The 15788-nt window shown below is 39.4% G+C and overlaps 1 protein-coding gene across 4 annotated transcripts in view; it reads right to left on the bottom strand.

Moving 5' to 3' along the window:
- The window catches only part of CNTRL (centriolin), a 30942-nt gene extending 15369 nt beyond the window's left edge, over positions 1 to 15573 (bottom strand). For 2 of the 4 annotated variants that reach the window (XM_061352500.1, XM_061352498.1), the window contains exons 1-17: positions 15264 to 15573; positions 13513 to 13753; positions 12938 to 13071; positions 12458 to 12588; positions 11160 to 11301; positions 10190 to 10376; positions 9901 to 10094; positions 8443 to 8562; positions 7376 to 7589; positions 7049 to 7158; positions 6369 to 6563; positions 3710 to 3863; positions 3123 to 3343; positions 2503 to 2679; positions 1425 to 1559; positions 841 to 986; positions 452 to 632 (exon numbers count right to left, since the gene is read on the bottom strand). In XM_061352500.1, coding sequence (XP_061208484.1) covers positions 452 to 632; positions 841 to 986; positions 1425 to 1559; positions 2503 to 2679; positions 3123 to 3343; positions 3710 to 3863; positions 6369 to 6563; positions 7049 to 7158; positions 7376 to 7589; positions 8443 to 8562; positions 9901 to 10094; positions 10190 to 10376; positions 11160 to 11301; positions 12458 to 12588; positions 12938 to 13071; positions 13513 to 13720 — 2649 coding nt within the window. In that variant the 5' untranslated portion in view covers positions 13721 to 13753; positions 15264 to 15573. Of the gene's footprint in view, positions 1 to 451; positions 633 to 840; positions 987 to 1424; positions 1560 to 2502; positions 2680 to 3122; positions 3344 to 3709; positions 3864 to 5020; positions 6063 to 6368; positions 6564 to 7048; positions 7159 to 7375; positions 7590 to 8442; positions 8563 to 9900; positions 10095 to 10189; positions 10377 to 11159; positions 11302 to 12457; positions 12589 to 12937; positions 13072 to 13512; positions 13756 to 15263 lie in introns of those variants that run through there. The other 2 variants (XM_061352499.1, XM_061352501.1) reach the window with 2 other exon arrangements.
- Between the last annotated feature and the right edge of the window lie 215 nt (positions 15574 to 15788).

Raw genomic sequence — 15788 nt, 5'->3', positions numbered from 1 at the left:
GCAAATATTTTAAGGTTTTTTGTTTTAAAAGAACTTGGAAGACTGTGGTGATGCTTATAAAAAGAAAGCAGGAACAGCCAGTGCATTTCACTAATCAGAATTTCACAGTACATACAGCATGGAAGTGGTCAATTATTTGTTCTCCCTCTTCAGAAGCTTTTCTCTGCTTATACATTTTCTTTATAATGAAAATTCCTATGTGGTACAATTGTGCACAACAGGAATATCAAACCTCTATTAATGGTTAGTGTTCCTGTTTCCAGTCATCAGTAGCAGCATCCTGCTCTGATGTGAGTTGTCAGATTTGTTTCTGACAAGTAAAATTATACTTCTCTGAAAGAAGGAGGGTAGCAAAGCTTCATCTGTGCCAAACTTGATCCTTCAGCTGCAAGTTACATTTTTTAGACGAAGCTGAAACCATCTCATTCTACTTTGTTGTTTTGACACGTGCCTGTCTGTATTTCTGCTGTACTTCTTCCAGTTTTTCCTGCTGGGATGCCATCTCCTCCTGCAGTTCTCTCTGTCTAGCCCATGCTTTCTCTTTTTCCCTCTGAGCAACAGCGAGGATGTCATTAAATTTGTTCTGCAGATTTGCAAGGCTTTTCCCTAAAACATCAGATGAATTCTGACATCTGAAAGAGAAACAATCCAAGTTCCAAGACAGAAAATAGCAATTTTAAACTGTGATACCAGATACTGAAATAACAAAGCCTACTACAATAGTGCAAGTTTAAGACATCCAGTGTACATTAACTCAGGCACAGCACCGCTGCTCATCAGGCTTGTGCTCCAATTTCACATGCACAAATCTAACACTGTTTATACTTTTATTTTACTCACTTAATCTCTCCATCTCCTGTCTGAAGTTTTTGCTTGAGTTCATTTACACGAGCTAAGACCTCCTCAGGATGAATTAAGTTCGCAACCTCATGGTTGAGCTGATTCTGAACATCTTCAAGCTGTTGTTTCAGGAGATTATTGTCTCCCTGAAAAAGAAAAGACAAAATATTGGTTTCAGTGTGACCTGAACCAACACAAACAACAAACAAGAACACAGAGGCAATAAATTCTGCCTTAGGTATTGGTTTAGTTTTTTAGCTCTTCATCCAAGTAGTTTTCTTACTGACATGGACTGGATGAAGCTTGTAGGAAATTAAGACACATGTAGCAATTAGTCAATCCCTCTGCAATGTGACTGAGCAGCTCTGAAATGATTTCAAAGGTCAATCTAAATATCCAAAGTAGATAAAAGACTATGGTGTGGGGTCTTTGGACAGGAAAATTAAAATCAGGAAAGTTATAAATACTACTCAAGCTGATAAAATTCATACAGAATCCTTTAAAATCCTTATCACTTTCCCCTTGGGGGAGTAGGGAATCATACTGTGTATCAGGTAACCTTTCAAAGGCAACAAATACTTCACCTGCAATTGTTTGAACTGAGAAAGGAGCTTATAATTTTGCTGTTCCTTTTCCTCTGCTAGCTGTGCTTTGGTCAGAGCATTGTCCAACATTTGCCTTTCTTTTTCAAGTTCAGCTTGCAGGGCTGACAGTTCCATCTACAAACACAGAAAACCTGCAGATTAATACCCCCCTCCCAATCCAACCTGTCACCCAAGTAAACAGCTCTATTTCTTAAAACAATATGAACAACAGCCCTAAAAAAAAAAAAAAAAAATCAACAAAACCCCAATCATCCCAGATTAGCCCATCACCAACATTATAGATGTGTTTCCTAAAAACATCATCATGGCTGGCACTGCAAATCTTAATCCATACCTAAGCATGAGCACATCCTACCCACCAGGTGACTGACAGATTTACATTTATTAGTGTTCTATAGAAACCTGACAAGTATTTTCTGAAACCTGGGGACAGAACACCACACTTCATTGTTTTGCATTTTCATTTCTGGCTGCAGTCTGGAACGTGCAGTTAGAATAAATCTTGCAAGAAAACCATCTCATTGATTTCTGACAAATGGAAACTGAAGCAGGGCAGTAGTTATTGTACATCATCATACAGAAAACCAAATTAAGATCTCCAACAGCAAGATAAATGTGACAATATAAATTAAAGCATATGTGGTTCTTCCCCAGCAGAAAGCTGTTACTTTATAATAACTTACAAAATAAAAAGATTTGCTGTAAAACTCAATTTCTACTACAAAGAGCAAAGGCAAACTGTCTTTCACCTGCTCCTTGCACAGGAATACTTTAGAGTCACTTCTCTGATGTAGGCAGAGTTTTCTCTTTCCAAAACAATGAGGACTATTATTTTCCTTTTAACTATAGTGAATATTCTCTACAACCAAATTGCCTGTATCTTACTTCAGTGCAAAGCTATAAATCCTAGCAAACTGGTATTACTTTCCATCTGGGGGCATACCTAAACCAACAATTACTTGCAAGACCACACTACAGATGGAATATGGAGGAAGGTTTGGTTGTCTCTTATCCTGAAGCAGATATCCCTTTGGCAGCACAAGAGTTCTGTTCTTACCTTGCTACGTTGTTTCAGTCTTTCATATTCTTCTTTTTGCTGACTGGCTTCAGCATCTCTATCTCTTAGCTGCGCTTCCAATTCAGCCTCATAGGCACTGATGTCCCTTTGTGCCTCTCTAAGCGACTCATTTATTTCCTGCTGCTCTCTGAGTGCACTCTCTAGCATTGCAATTTCCTGGAATGTTACATTCATTTTAGAAGTACAGACACAGGAGAGGCAGGATCTCTTGAAGAGTACATTGCCTCATGAACTCATCATCAATGTGACAGCAGATAGATCAAAATAGACACACTAACCCTCATCTCTGAACATTAAAACTTAAAGCTAGGTGGCACCACAACATACAAAGGTCAGGTCAATGACATGGCTATGACAGACTGTACTAACATCTGTGCTCAAGTTAAAAAGCGTAGCTTAAAGCAATACACATTTGTCCCTGTATTAAGGTTTACATAAAACTCACCAGGATGCTAAGACAAATCTTTAAGTTTCCATAGCAAAAACTTACACTGTCCAAGAACTGTGCTTTCCTATTTGCAATTTGGTAATTTGCTTCTTTCTTTCAGGTTTATTCCCAGGTAACTGAATTTGGGAAGAAATACAACATTAAGCCTTACTTTTCTCATATTTTCTGTATCCATGGCAACTATTTCCAGGTTGTTTCTTTCTTCCTCTAGATCTGCCAATCTTTCTAGCAAAGATTCTTTATCCTTCTGCAACTCCTTACATTCATCATTGGCCTGTTTTGCCTGAGACTTAACACTTTCCAGGTACTCCTGTAATCCAATGATAATACTTTCTAAATCCCTTTTCAGTGCTTCATTTGTTGCTATTTGACCTGCAGAAATGCAGAAAGCAAATTTGAGACACTTAAGAAACCACACTTATTTACAAAACAAACAAAACCCCCTTTATTCCTCTTATGAAGTTATTATTACATATTGCAGTAGGCAAGTAACTGGAACTCAGCCACAAAATGCCTGTATTTTAAACTGCAAACTGCCTTCCCCAAACATGTATAAATGAACATATTAAAAAGTAAACATTCCCATAAAGTCTCCTTTTAGATCAGTTAAGAATAGTCTTTCAGCTCTTTCCTACACATTCTGTATTTCATTTAAACAAAGATAAAACAGAATCCTCAGTTCAACCCTTATGTTATCCTAACTACCAGAAATACTGCCAGCCAAAAAGAAAAACCAACCATCAGTCAGCTGCTGCTCCAAATCCTTGATTTCCTCAGTTTCTTTTGCAATCCGAGAGAGCATTTCATCCAGGCGACTCTCAAGCTGTTGATAATGTTTGTTCATTACGTCAAACTGCTGTTCTTTACTTGCTTTTTGAGCTTTCAGGTGAGCCTGGAAATTAACAGTTGGAAAGGTAAAGCAGGACAACACCAATACAGATTTAAAGTGTTAAATCAGTATTTAATCTCAGTTTCTGCAATGTCTTATTACTAGTAGTAAAAATCACAAGTGCAGCTTATGTTGTGGTGTTTGGGGTTGGGTTTTTTGGTTTTGTTGTTCCTGCCCCACACAGAATCCCAGATAGGCAATCTCTGAATAACAGCATTGTTACCAGACTCTCCCTTGCCCAGGCATGAAGAATAAAGCCTGCATTTACAAACTATTACTCATGGCTACTGTCTTTCTTCCTGCCTTTACTTTTTGTTATAACCGTTTCCTCTTTCAGTCAAGAACAAACATGATTTCCTCCAGAAGCTTTAATCCTGTCATCCTGCATTGCCTTCACAGCTGATGATGCTTCAGAACATGTCAGGTCACCACCCGAAGGAAAATACTCTGAACCAGCAAGTCAGGCCAAGTTTACCACTAAGATTTACTTAAAGCCGGGGGGGGGGGTGGGGGGGGTGTTCTGTTTTGTTTTGGTCTTTTGTTTTGGTCTTGTTTTGCGGGTGTATGTTTGTTGTGTGTTAATATTTCTCGGTAATACACCATAGCCACAGCTCACACAGGCTTTAGTCAGGACTTTGCACATTTAGTATGAATTCAGGTGATTGTTTTAGCTGTATACAAAAGCTGGTTATGCACACAACACAGTGAATGCTGTTTGTCACTGCTATGAAATCACTCACAAACGACTCAAATGCAAGGGAATTTGGACAATACCGAATTAAGCTGTCATGACTGTCCTGCGTTCAAACCACGACAATGACAATCAGCACCTTTTTCTTACACCTCTAAAAATAAATTGAGCTAGCAGTAGAAACGTTAAATACAAGTTGTCAGAATAAAATCACTTATAAACTTGCTTCTCAGAGAGAAGTAATGGCTAAAACATCACTTTCGGCACTTTGAGTGTATTAAACCGGAAGTTCTTTCAAACATTCACATCGGTACAATTCAACTTGCCGCCCCTTTAAAGACAAACTACCGTTCCGCTTTCAAAAGTGAAATTCCACAAGGAAAACCCAAGCAGAGCGCTGCTGCTGAGTCATTTTGCTGCAGCTGCCGCATGCCACAAGAGCGCCGGTTAGAAAACCCCAATCACTTACAATTTTGCCTTTGTCTTTTCTTCTTTCGAGACCATTTGCAAAACGCCCCACCCCTGATCTCGAAGTCATTTGAATGGAGAAGCGGTATCTTCAGCGCGGAACGCGATTAACCGGGGTCTCCCATGCGCTCCGAAGGCTCCCGCGGCAGCCCGCCCGTGGCGAGGTTCCCCGCGGGTGCGGAGGGGCCGCGGCTCCGCTCCCCGCTCCGCGGGCGGTTGGCCCCGGTCAGCGCTTCCTGTGTTGTGATTTGAAGCGAGGGGCGGCCTGCGGGAAGGGCCGGGCCGGTTCCTGCGGGATCCGTCCCGCAGCCTCCAGAATGAGCAGCCCGGGGAAAGAGCATTAAATATGTATGGATGCATTTTGTAAAGTGTTTGCTCTGCTGAAAACGGCATCAAAATTCGTCCTTTGCATACTTCAATGCATCAAGATGGCCTGAAAAGCTGTCATTTAAAAAAACCCAGCTTTTTAAAGCACTATTCAAAAAGTAATCCCATTTCATCCAATTTAGTTTCTCTAAGTGTCTGCTGTACCCAAACACAGTTAAATCTGAAGTCTTGCTTCCCTGCAGATCCAAAACATGAGATTATCAAAGTAAGAGTTCTTGGTGCATCACCCAGCTTTGCCCCAAACCTGTAACATGTTCCCTGAGCCCTTGCTGAGTTGATCAGTACTGACAGGACTGTGACAGCATCAAAAAGGCAATATAAGGCTTTCCAGAATTAGAACTATTTATTGAAAATTGATTCTACTTTCAGGATGCTGGACTATAGTGTAAAGCCAAAACCTGCTGCTGCCTTCAGCTGTCTGCATCTCACTGGCTGAAATATTAGTATCAGCTCTCCCCGCTTCGGTCAGGTCAGCTGCATCAGCTACTCCAGATGTTTTTTCTAGGCTGAGCTCCTGCAAACAGACTTGTGGGGCACTGCAAGAGCTCTCTGACAAAGCAGGACGTCAGCTATAACCCTGCAGCAGTTAAACTGAACTTTACAAATATTTAAGGCCAGATTCTATAAAAAGATGCATTAAGGATTTCTTACACAGAAACTGGCTCCACAGATTCACAGAAATAAAGATCTAGTTCTTAATGTGCTGGAAGCAACTGCACTTAAAATGAGCTGCCCAAGTGTTTCACTGTTTTTTTTTTGTTTGGTTTTTATTTGTTTTCTTTTTAAATGGGAGTTGTTGTTTTTCAGACAATAACAGCTAAGTTGGTATATTGCAAAATAATATATAATTCATTAAATAAACACAACAAGTGAATGTTAATCTGTTAAAGCAGTCTTTACCACCTTTCTCGGTACATGAATATATGCAGTACATAAAAAAATAAGATACCTGTTTTACTTACATGTCTTGGATCTTCAGAATTTAGAGAAGCAAGAGAACTCTGTAAGTCTTCGAGCTCTTTCTCTTTTTTCCCTATTTCTCTCTTTTGTTTCTCCAATTGCTTTTCCAGTTCTAAAGCTTCCTTGCGTAGCTGATACAGGATTCGTATCTTTTCACTCAGTTGCTGTTCAAGACTTTCCTTGTTGGCCTGTAATATCTGGAGGTAGCATGAGGAGGTTGGATAACAGAGTTTAATTGGATATATACAGCTGATCAGGAACATTTTTAAGAGTTAAATCAGACTGATGGTTTAGCCCAACTGGTTGCCTAAAAATGATCTATTCATTGTTTTGAATCTTCTGTAGAATCGTAGGATGGAGCTTTAAAGCTCATGCAGTTCCAACCCCCTGCCACAGGCAGGGACACCTTCCGCTAGGGCAGGTTGCTCCAAGCCTCATCCAGCCTGGCCCTGAACACTGCCATGGGGCAGCCACAGCTTCTTTAGATGCAGTTAACTGCACTACAACTCTGACAGCTTATTAAAAGCAAGCTATCAAAAACCCTTAAGATTTTCCTGATGCATGACAAATGGATTTACATATATATAATGGCCCTTATAAAAAAGAATGGGAGAAAACAAGTTCTGTTTTCTCCATCAATAATGTTTTCCCTTGCTATTCACGTAGCAGTTTCTTTACATACCTTTTTCTGAGCCAGAGCACCCTCTAATTGTTGCAGCTCCTCTGTTACTTTCAAAACTTGTTGCTCTGCATTTCCTATTGCACTTTGCAGTTCTTCTAATCTTCTTTGTGCTGCAGACAAAAATTAAACCAAAACCCACAACCCCCAAAATACATTACAATATTCTGTATAGTATTGATAGATGTTCTTTGTTAAAACATTAATCAGATGTTTAGAAATTACAGCACTTGAGGCCTTTGACGCCTTATTGCTGTTCTGTCAAACATGTCAAGCATTTAATCAGTGGAATAAGATACACTGAATAACATATTTCAGTTAAGATTTTACCTGAATCGATCTTTTTTTCTTTACCCTCTAGTAGTTCATCTAGAGTTTGAAGCTGGGGTTTCCTACAGAAGTCCTCTTCATCTGGCTGTATTTTTCCGGTCTCCAGCTGCTGAGCTTTGTGAGCAATGTAGCCTTCTCTTATAAACATATTCCTTTTATACCTGGCCTTACCAATGTATGGGCTTTCACCAGGTACATTATCAAGTTCAACATCCTGCAATGTATGAAGCAGTACATCTTTTATCTCACAGGTATGGCTGCAGTCAACTTGCAATATCATTTAAGTCTCTTAATCATTGAAAGGAAAACAAATTTTAGATTAGAATAATTAGAAGAAAACAGACTGCAACTGACTTGTTTGGCCTTTAATATTCTTGTCATTTTATAATAGAATTAAAAACACACAACCCCAGTTGGTGTATGACCAGATTGCTGCACATGAGTAATGCAAATGGACATTTAACTGGAGGAACTTTTCCTTAATATTTTGGACTTAACAGTAAGATAGATTATGCTTAATCCATTACATTGTTGCACTTAAACTTTATTCAAACAGAACTTTAAAAACTCATTCATAGTTAATGATTACTGATCTTTACATTCCTTGTGCAGACTCCCAAGATCTCTACATTTTTTTGCACGTATGACAGAGATTAGCTCTAGTAGGAGAAAAAGCCAACAGAGAAAGGACAGGCAATCTAATACCATCCAACTCAAAAACATTCTGGCTTGTGGAGTTTCTCCAAGTGAAAGGGTCTCCGCAATTAAGTCAGAAGAGAGGACTATCATTTGTTTGGTTAATAATAAGAATGAAATGATTGTTCACTGACTCTGTTTGGCTAAAACACATGCATATGTATACCAATATTCAATACACTGAATGTGACTCAGATTCAGTTTAGTTCAAATCTTATAACATACACTTTTAAAATTATTTTATTTCATAACTCTTAATAAAGCAGCCTGGTTTATTAAGTTTTATTAAGAAAACTATTAAGTTTTCTGTTTTTCCAGCTGAAAATCAAGAGAAACAGCCATGAAAATATCCTTCATTTTTAAATTGTTACCTCTGGTGGAAAATAATTTAACGGCTCAAATTTTGCATCAATCTTATAAAACGCCAGCTCCTGCTCCAGCTCATACTGCTTCTGGCAAGCTCGGGTGAGCTCCACTGTCTTCTGCTTTAACTATAAACCAGCAGACAAGGTAAGCTGCATTTAAGTGTCATCATCACATACATTCAATTCAGTAGAGAACAGCAAAAACATGAACTTTGAATCAAAGCTCGCATCAAAAAAAGGTTAAAATGATGTACTTTGGATCAAGAATATCACAAGGTGCAACTTTATTACAAATCACAATTTGATGACTAAGAACCCCACAATTAACATAACACAAGTGATCACATGAAAGGCCTTTTAAGTTTACATGCATCAAAGGTTTGAAGACAAATTTGTCATTAACTTAGGATAAAAAAACAATTTGGGTACAATCCCTTAGCAAAATCTATGACAAATAATTAATGTATTTACTGCTAATAACGAGCAGCAAGAACTATTAACACTCTTTAAGTGTACAGAGGCTTTGCTGCTTAGTTTTTGAGTTTCTTTTTTAAATAAAAAGTCCATCATGTGATTTCTTTTTAAATTAAATTTTCACTCTGAATACCTGAGGAAGAACATGCAGCAAAACTCCAACAGACAGGGGAAAGCAGGACTAATGGAGGATAAGAAATAGAACAGAATGGAATAAAGAAAAGGATTAAAGAAAAATTTTAAAAGACAATATATACCGTGCAGAAATGATCTGTGCATCCAAAAACCACAGTGAATATGAAGTCTCATTGGAACACTTAATGCAAATGTTCCTACTTCAGTAAACATGCAAATAAATCCTAGAAGTAACAACCATGCAACCCAGGAGCACAGTGGGGCTACCTTAGTGAGGAATAAAGGCTCTGTGGAAAGGGAACTGTGACAAACCAATACACCAGCTAAAGGAAGAAAGAAGTAGGCAAAGTTTGTCATTCAAAAGGATAAGAGGGGTTAAGCTGTGAAATATTTGCTGCTAAGTCTAACTATACTGAAAACTATGTTATTGAAATAGGCTTTTGGTTAGCTTGAGTATTCACAGAAGAAAGAGCTATGGAAGTGTAAGTTACAGAGATTCTGAAGGACTAAATTTTTGAGGACAAGAGAAAAGCCATATATTAAATTCCCATCAGATTATTCACAACTGAACACTCTCAATGCAAAAGGGCTTCTCTTGCATTTTATAGCTACCAATGAAAGACACTTCTCGGACACAAGTTTTTAGGATGATGTGAATAAAGGACAAGTAATCTAATGGACATTACTCAACATAATAATCAAGGGGTATTACTGACATACAACGGGTTTGCACACCTTGTTTTGGCTCTTAATTTTAAACACAAATCTCCAGTCATTTGAATTCTCACATTGAGGACTGGGTTTCTGACAACAAAACTGTTCCAAATATTTAGTTAGTACAAGTCATTATCTTACCAATTCATTTTTGGTGCCCAGGTCCCTTTGTAGGTCTTCATAGCTTTGTTTCTGTTGCAAAGTCTTTTCTTTTAATGATTTGTTGACTTCATCTTGGTGGTGGAGCTGCTCAAGAATTTTGGACTGGTTATGTTTAAGGGTCTCTATCTCCTTCACTGCGTTTTCCAACTCTCCTTCTAATTGTTCTATCTCTTCTGAAAAAAATGTAAATAATAGAAACATTTAAACAGAAAATCTTTTCCTTCTAAACTTAAATTTTGTGTCATTCACTTAAGTTCTAACATATTACCTAAATTAAACCTCTCTAGGGCTTCCTGCCTGTCACGATTTGTCACTGGCTGTCCATCCAAGTTTTCCAGTGCTCGCAAATGGAATATGGTGTACAAGCAGTAGTGAGGCAGACTTACAACTGGGTTATCAGCAAGAAATAGAGAGGTGAGATCTTGCAGAGGCTTTAGTTTAGCTATATCATGGAGCTAAATCAAAGACAAATGGAACAATGATTAGACATCCTGCCAAGAACAATTAAACCCCCATTAGTGAATTTCTGATGATAGAGTGTTTGATGTTAGGTCCATGCCAAAGATTACACTTCATGCTAAAGCATAATCTCTGAAAACCTACCAAAATACATAGCACCACAAGTAAGGTAACTTCCTCACGTAAAATACCACTAGAAAGAGGGCAAATTTCCTCAAGCCTAATCTTGGAAATTGTAAGCTAACAAGGCCTCTGGATATATGTAACCTTCCACTCCCCCAGACTTATTCACAAGAAAAGGGTTATTTTATCATGAGAGGTACTCAAACAAAGCTGGTTCATCTTTCCTCCTCCTCAGCAGCATGATTCCTTCAGGAATTGTATTAAGTGGCTTCCCTTCATAGACATCCTTTTGTAGCTACAAACTCAGAAGTTAACCTAGATGACAGAACTAAATCTAGTCATGTCCTAAATACAGAATATAAGCAAATAGATTATTTCCAGGTCTCCATATAATTAATTTACCACAAGGGACACCACCAATAATACAGAAAAGCCTTCAAATTTTCCCCAAGTTTTCAAACATTTTCCTGAGCAATGTTATACAGGTTTATGCCTTGAATATCTGGCACAAAAGGAGTGTTTCTGATAAGCAATTTTGCTAGGCTCACAACAGCTGTATTTCACTATAGACTATGGAAAGACACTCAGCAATTATATACCAGTTCACTTCATGAAACACATATGAACAATTATTGTTCCTAACTACGAGCACTTACTGATGACACTTTATTCTGTTTCAAATTGAGGATACGCAGGGACCTCAGTTTCTTCCCTACCCACACGGGAATATGCTCAATCTCATTCCCTGCAAGGTTCAGCTTTTGTAGATTCTGCATATGTTCTATACCTTCAATTTTTCTGAAAATTAAGAAGAAAAACATAACATTTTCATGAACCATAGCAAATTTACAATGTAACTGAGGCACTATGGATAAACGACAACAAAATCTGACTCAATTATCATCCAAGAGATCAGCAAAAGCAGTTGTTTTCTGCCATGGACTCATAATTCAAATTAAATTACACCATCTTACTTCCCAGACAAGAAAAATAAGTACTTTACAGCAAGACTTTAATTTTCACTCATCTTCATGTCAATATTGAAATTATATTAATATGTGGTAATTCTGTTTTAATACGCAAAATGTGCTTTTGGAACCAAAAAAAAAAAAGATGGTTTGGTGGGTTTTTTTCCACACGAAGGATCAACTGTAAACTGTCAGTGTGCAGAACTACATTTTTTAGTGTTATTAAGCATACAAATATTACAACAAATATGTAAGTATATATATAATATATGTAACTAAAGTCTGAAAACTTATAGCAGCAGCTAAGAGCTACTCTGTTTTTTTCAGTTCCTGTTGAGAGAGGAAGTTGTGCGAATGCAATGTGTAGAAATGCTAGCATCTTGCTTACTTCCTATTGTTAACCTCTCTACTGAAATTGCAGCTTCTCTACTGCAGTCTGACGTAAAGATCATAATTCACTAACAAAAAAAGGAAACCAAAATTTTTGTTACCATCTGAACCATTACCCTTCAACATTTTTATACCAGAAAGACAAGATAGCAGACTCTCAAACCAGTGAGGATAAAAAAGGCAAATGAGTGAGATCATGGCCTGCCTCATCAAGCCCATTCAGTTTCCTCTTCTAAAAGAAAACTTCTTGTATTGCCTGTATTAGCATGCAGTAAAAGCTGAGTTAAATTTTTAATGCATTTAATTGGGTTATTGCACAGTCTTTATTATGGTAGCTGGAAACTTGTATTTCTGGCTTGGTTTCCTAGGATAACAAGTTTGACTGCAGCAATGTACTCTAACATCACTTCCCAGAACTACTTATCCTTCTAAATATCTAAGAGCTTCTGCTTTTTAAGACAATGTCACCAAAGCCTGTTACTCTTGACATACAACTGGTGGGAAGTTCACCTTAACTGTTCCCCCCGTGAAAGAACCCACTTGATCAGTAAGTTTTATTTATACGGCTTATCAAAACTATGAGTGTTTCTGCTTACCTGATTTTGTTCCAAGACAAATTGAGTTCACGCAACTTCATCAGTTTATCCAACTTCTCAATCTTTTCTATTTGGTTGTTACTAAGGTTTAGTGTCTCCAGTCTAGAGCACTTTTCCAAATTTTCTATGTACTAAAGAACAGAAAATTAATCTCTTAGCATTAAAGCTTTCTTTTCTTTTCTTCTTTCTTTTTTTTTTTTTTGGTAAGAAAAAGGCAGATTTCTATTTTTTAACAACCACCTATTCATTAAAAAATACAGAGTATTTTAACAGTTTATTAATCGTAGTTTTACTGTTGCATTCTAAACCCCTGCTTTAGGTAGTCATATAACATTTTTTCAATAGAAGCCACTTTAGACCTAGGCTAACATAACTAAAATACGGCTGTTTACATGCACTTAAAAATAGACCTTTGCTAAAAAATAAACCAAAATGAATTTTTAACTTTGTTTAATTAGCAGTTAATTTTCAATAGCTTACCTTAAATCTCTTGTCCCCATCCTTTGGGGAAGAAAGATTCAGTGAGCTTATATAGGCCAAATTTTCCTGTTTTGACAGACTTTTTATGAGGGGTTCTGTAATGTACTTAACCCCTGGACTAGGACCATTTTTGGCTGAAAATAAACAGAGAAACTACCTTTAGTAGTGAAAAAATTGGTGTCTTAATATTAGTCTTTTACTTCAGTCTGGATCCTGGGAAAACATTTAATTTATTCCCTCCCTCCCCCAGGGGATGAGAAGAAAGAGCACACCAGAAACATTCACAGGAAATGACACGTCAAGAGTAAGCTCGCCTAGCCCTTTGAAAAAGGCAGTGAGCATCTCTCTTCCAGTCCTCCCCCGGCACAGAATGTAAAGGGTAAAAGTCTCATTATTCTACACTGCTTTCACTGTGTATTTCCACATTTGAATACCAAAAGATAAAGGCAAAATTAACAGGGTTCTTTCCAAAATACCATATATCTTAATCAGACATTTCATAGAACATTCGCTTTTTATGCTTTTAGTATGTACTCTACAAGCAGTTATTTATAATATACCTTTATGAAACTTACAGTTAAAAGCAGCATCTACATTTTCTTCTGTAATACCAAGTTGTTGGTGCCCCTGCTCCATGCTTTTGCAAGCAGATGGAGATGCCTGTTGGATGAGAGGAGATGGTGATCTGGTACTAGGACTGACAGGAGACATTGGACTAGGTGTCCGAGAAGCTGATGTCTGTGGTTTTCTACCAAATGCTTTTCTTTCTGAGCCTTTCTTCATTGCCAAAAATACAGAATATCATATGATCAACATCTGGAAGAACAGAAAAAAACTATCAGTCTGGATGTCTAAATCTTAATGGTTTACATGCCAACAAAGGTGCTACATAAGTATGCTTTTTAAGGATATTAGGTGCTTCTTGTCTCGGTGTCTTAACACAATTTATCACTTCAGATAATACAGTCTGGGACACCACAGAGGTGGTATTTGAGAAAAGTTGTCTTTTTAGCATAAGGAAGTATTTCTAGCACTGATTTGGTGCCAACACCACCCCCCTGATCTAAGCCAATTCTCTAGTGGGTGGCAGCTTCCAGTTTCCACAGTCAAATACACGCTCAGATTGGTGTTTTTTTACTTACACCACTGTACAGCGCAACACCTGGAACTGCCTGAACACAGTAACTGTTCTGCAATTTGTGGACTACACAAAGCCTGTCAGGTTCAGAGATGCTCTCAGCTCACACTAATGCGGTTGACAGAGGACAGAAAGAGCTGACTAGGGCACCAATTGTTTTTACCACATCTAGAAGTTATCCATCACAACTAGAAGAGCAAGAACAAGAGAAGAAACGCAACAGAGGTGAAATAAAATCCTAAAATCAGACTAGCACTGGCCTTCCTTCAGTGTTCCCCTTCCTGCAAACAATTTATTCCGCGACTGCCTGGCAAATTCCAGTGAATGTTAACAGAAACTTCCCCCCCCCCGTGATGAACATATTTCCCTCAGGGCAAGCATAGGAACAGCCATGTACTTGTCACGCATCAAAGCCCTTGTGGTAACCATCTTCAAGGGACAGATTTTTACTCAACCTAGACCCAGTAAACAAAACACTCATTTTAAGACATTCTTTAGGCTAGAAATGTATAGGGGTTTTATTGTTATTTATGAGCTATACGAATGATTATATTTTGTATTGAGATTTTCTTTGTTAAAATTATTTTTTTTCCTGAATCTTCAGAAAGAAAGAACAAATGAGCCACTCTCTTCAACCCAATGCTTGGAGGTACAACTCAATTCAGGGACAGGCAAGTGAGACTGGACACGGTAAGAGAGGGAGACAGATGATGGTGAGCTAGTAACAAGCTACTTTAGGAAGGTTCTTCATGTTTTAAGGACAACAGACATTTTAGCGCGGTTTCTCGATAATAGATGGTGGCTTCGCAATGAAAACGACGCCAGCACCTTCACGTTAGAGCAAGCGGGGAAGGGGAAGCGCTGAGGACCTGGCCAAGGATGTGTGCCCTGAGTGTCTCGGTGCCCCGCCGAGAGCAGTCGGGCTCTCGGTGCCTCCCCGCTCGCGGTTAACAGCCGCTCCCTCCGCCGGTGCCTCAGCCGAGCCCCCGGCCCTTCCCCGCGCTCCCGCCGCGGCCCGCACCTGACAGGACGGCGACCCCACCAGCTCGGTGCTGCCGGCCGAACCCGGCCGGAGCTCCCCTCCGAGGGGCCGAGCTGCCGGCTTCAGCGCCCGCGGTGAGGCGAGCGGCTGAGGGGGATACCGGTTCTCGCTGAGGGCGGTTCCCTTCAGGCCTCCGCTTTGATTACCTGCGTTGACATGGTAACGCCGTCCCGCCGCTTCCCGCTCGGGGCGGCAGCAGCGGCGGGCAGGGCAGCCTCCGGGCACCGCCGGGTGAAAACAGCGGCTCTCGACGCGGCTCTCTTCCGCCTCCCTTCCGATGCCGAGCGATCGCTATCTCCACCGTTCGCCAGAGCCGGGGTGCTGCAGCTCCTTTAAGAGCCCGCCGTGAGGAAACGAACCGACGCCATTTTGTCTGGCTGTTGGCTGGCGACAGGGGACCGCACCGAGGCGGGGCGAAGCTAAGCCCCTCCCACAGCCGCTTTCCCGCCAATGGCGGCTGATGCGGCGCGTGCGCTTTACCTCAGCGCTGAGGGTCTGCGGTGACCATTGCCCCTCTGCCTGAGGGTGGACTTTAAGGTGTTTGTAGTAATTAAAGCCCTAATCGTGTATAAATAGCAAAATCTGCTCTGGTGGTAGTTATTTTTTTGTGTTTGTGCTTTATTTGTATGTATGTGTCTTATATCAGCTTAAGGTTGTATGCAGGTTGGTTT

Source organism: Neopsephotus bourkii, unplaced genomic scaffold (assembly GCF_033783945.1).
Source record: "Neopsephotus bourkii isolate Nb327-2 ecotype Australia unplaced genomic scaffold, CSIRO-AGI_Nbou_v1 NB_659, whole genome shotgun sequence".
NCBI lineage: Eukaryota > Metazoa > Chordata > Aves > Psittaciformes > Psittacidae > Neopsephotus > Neopsephotus bourkii.
This window is presented reverse-complemented; position numbering and strand designations above follow the sequence as displayed.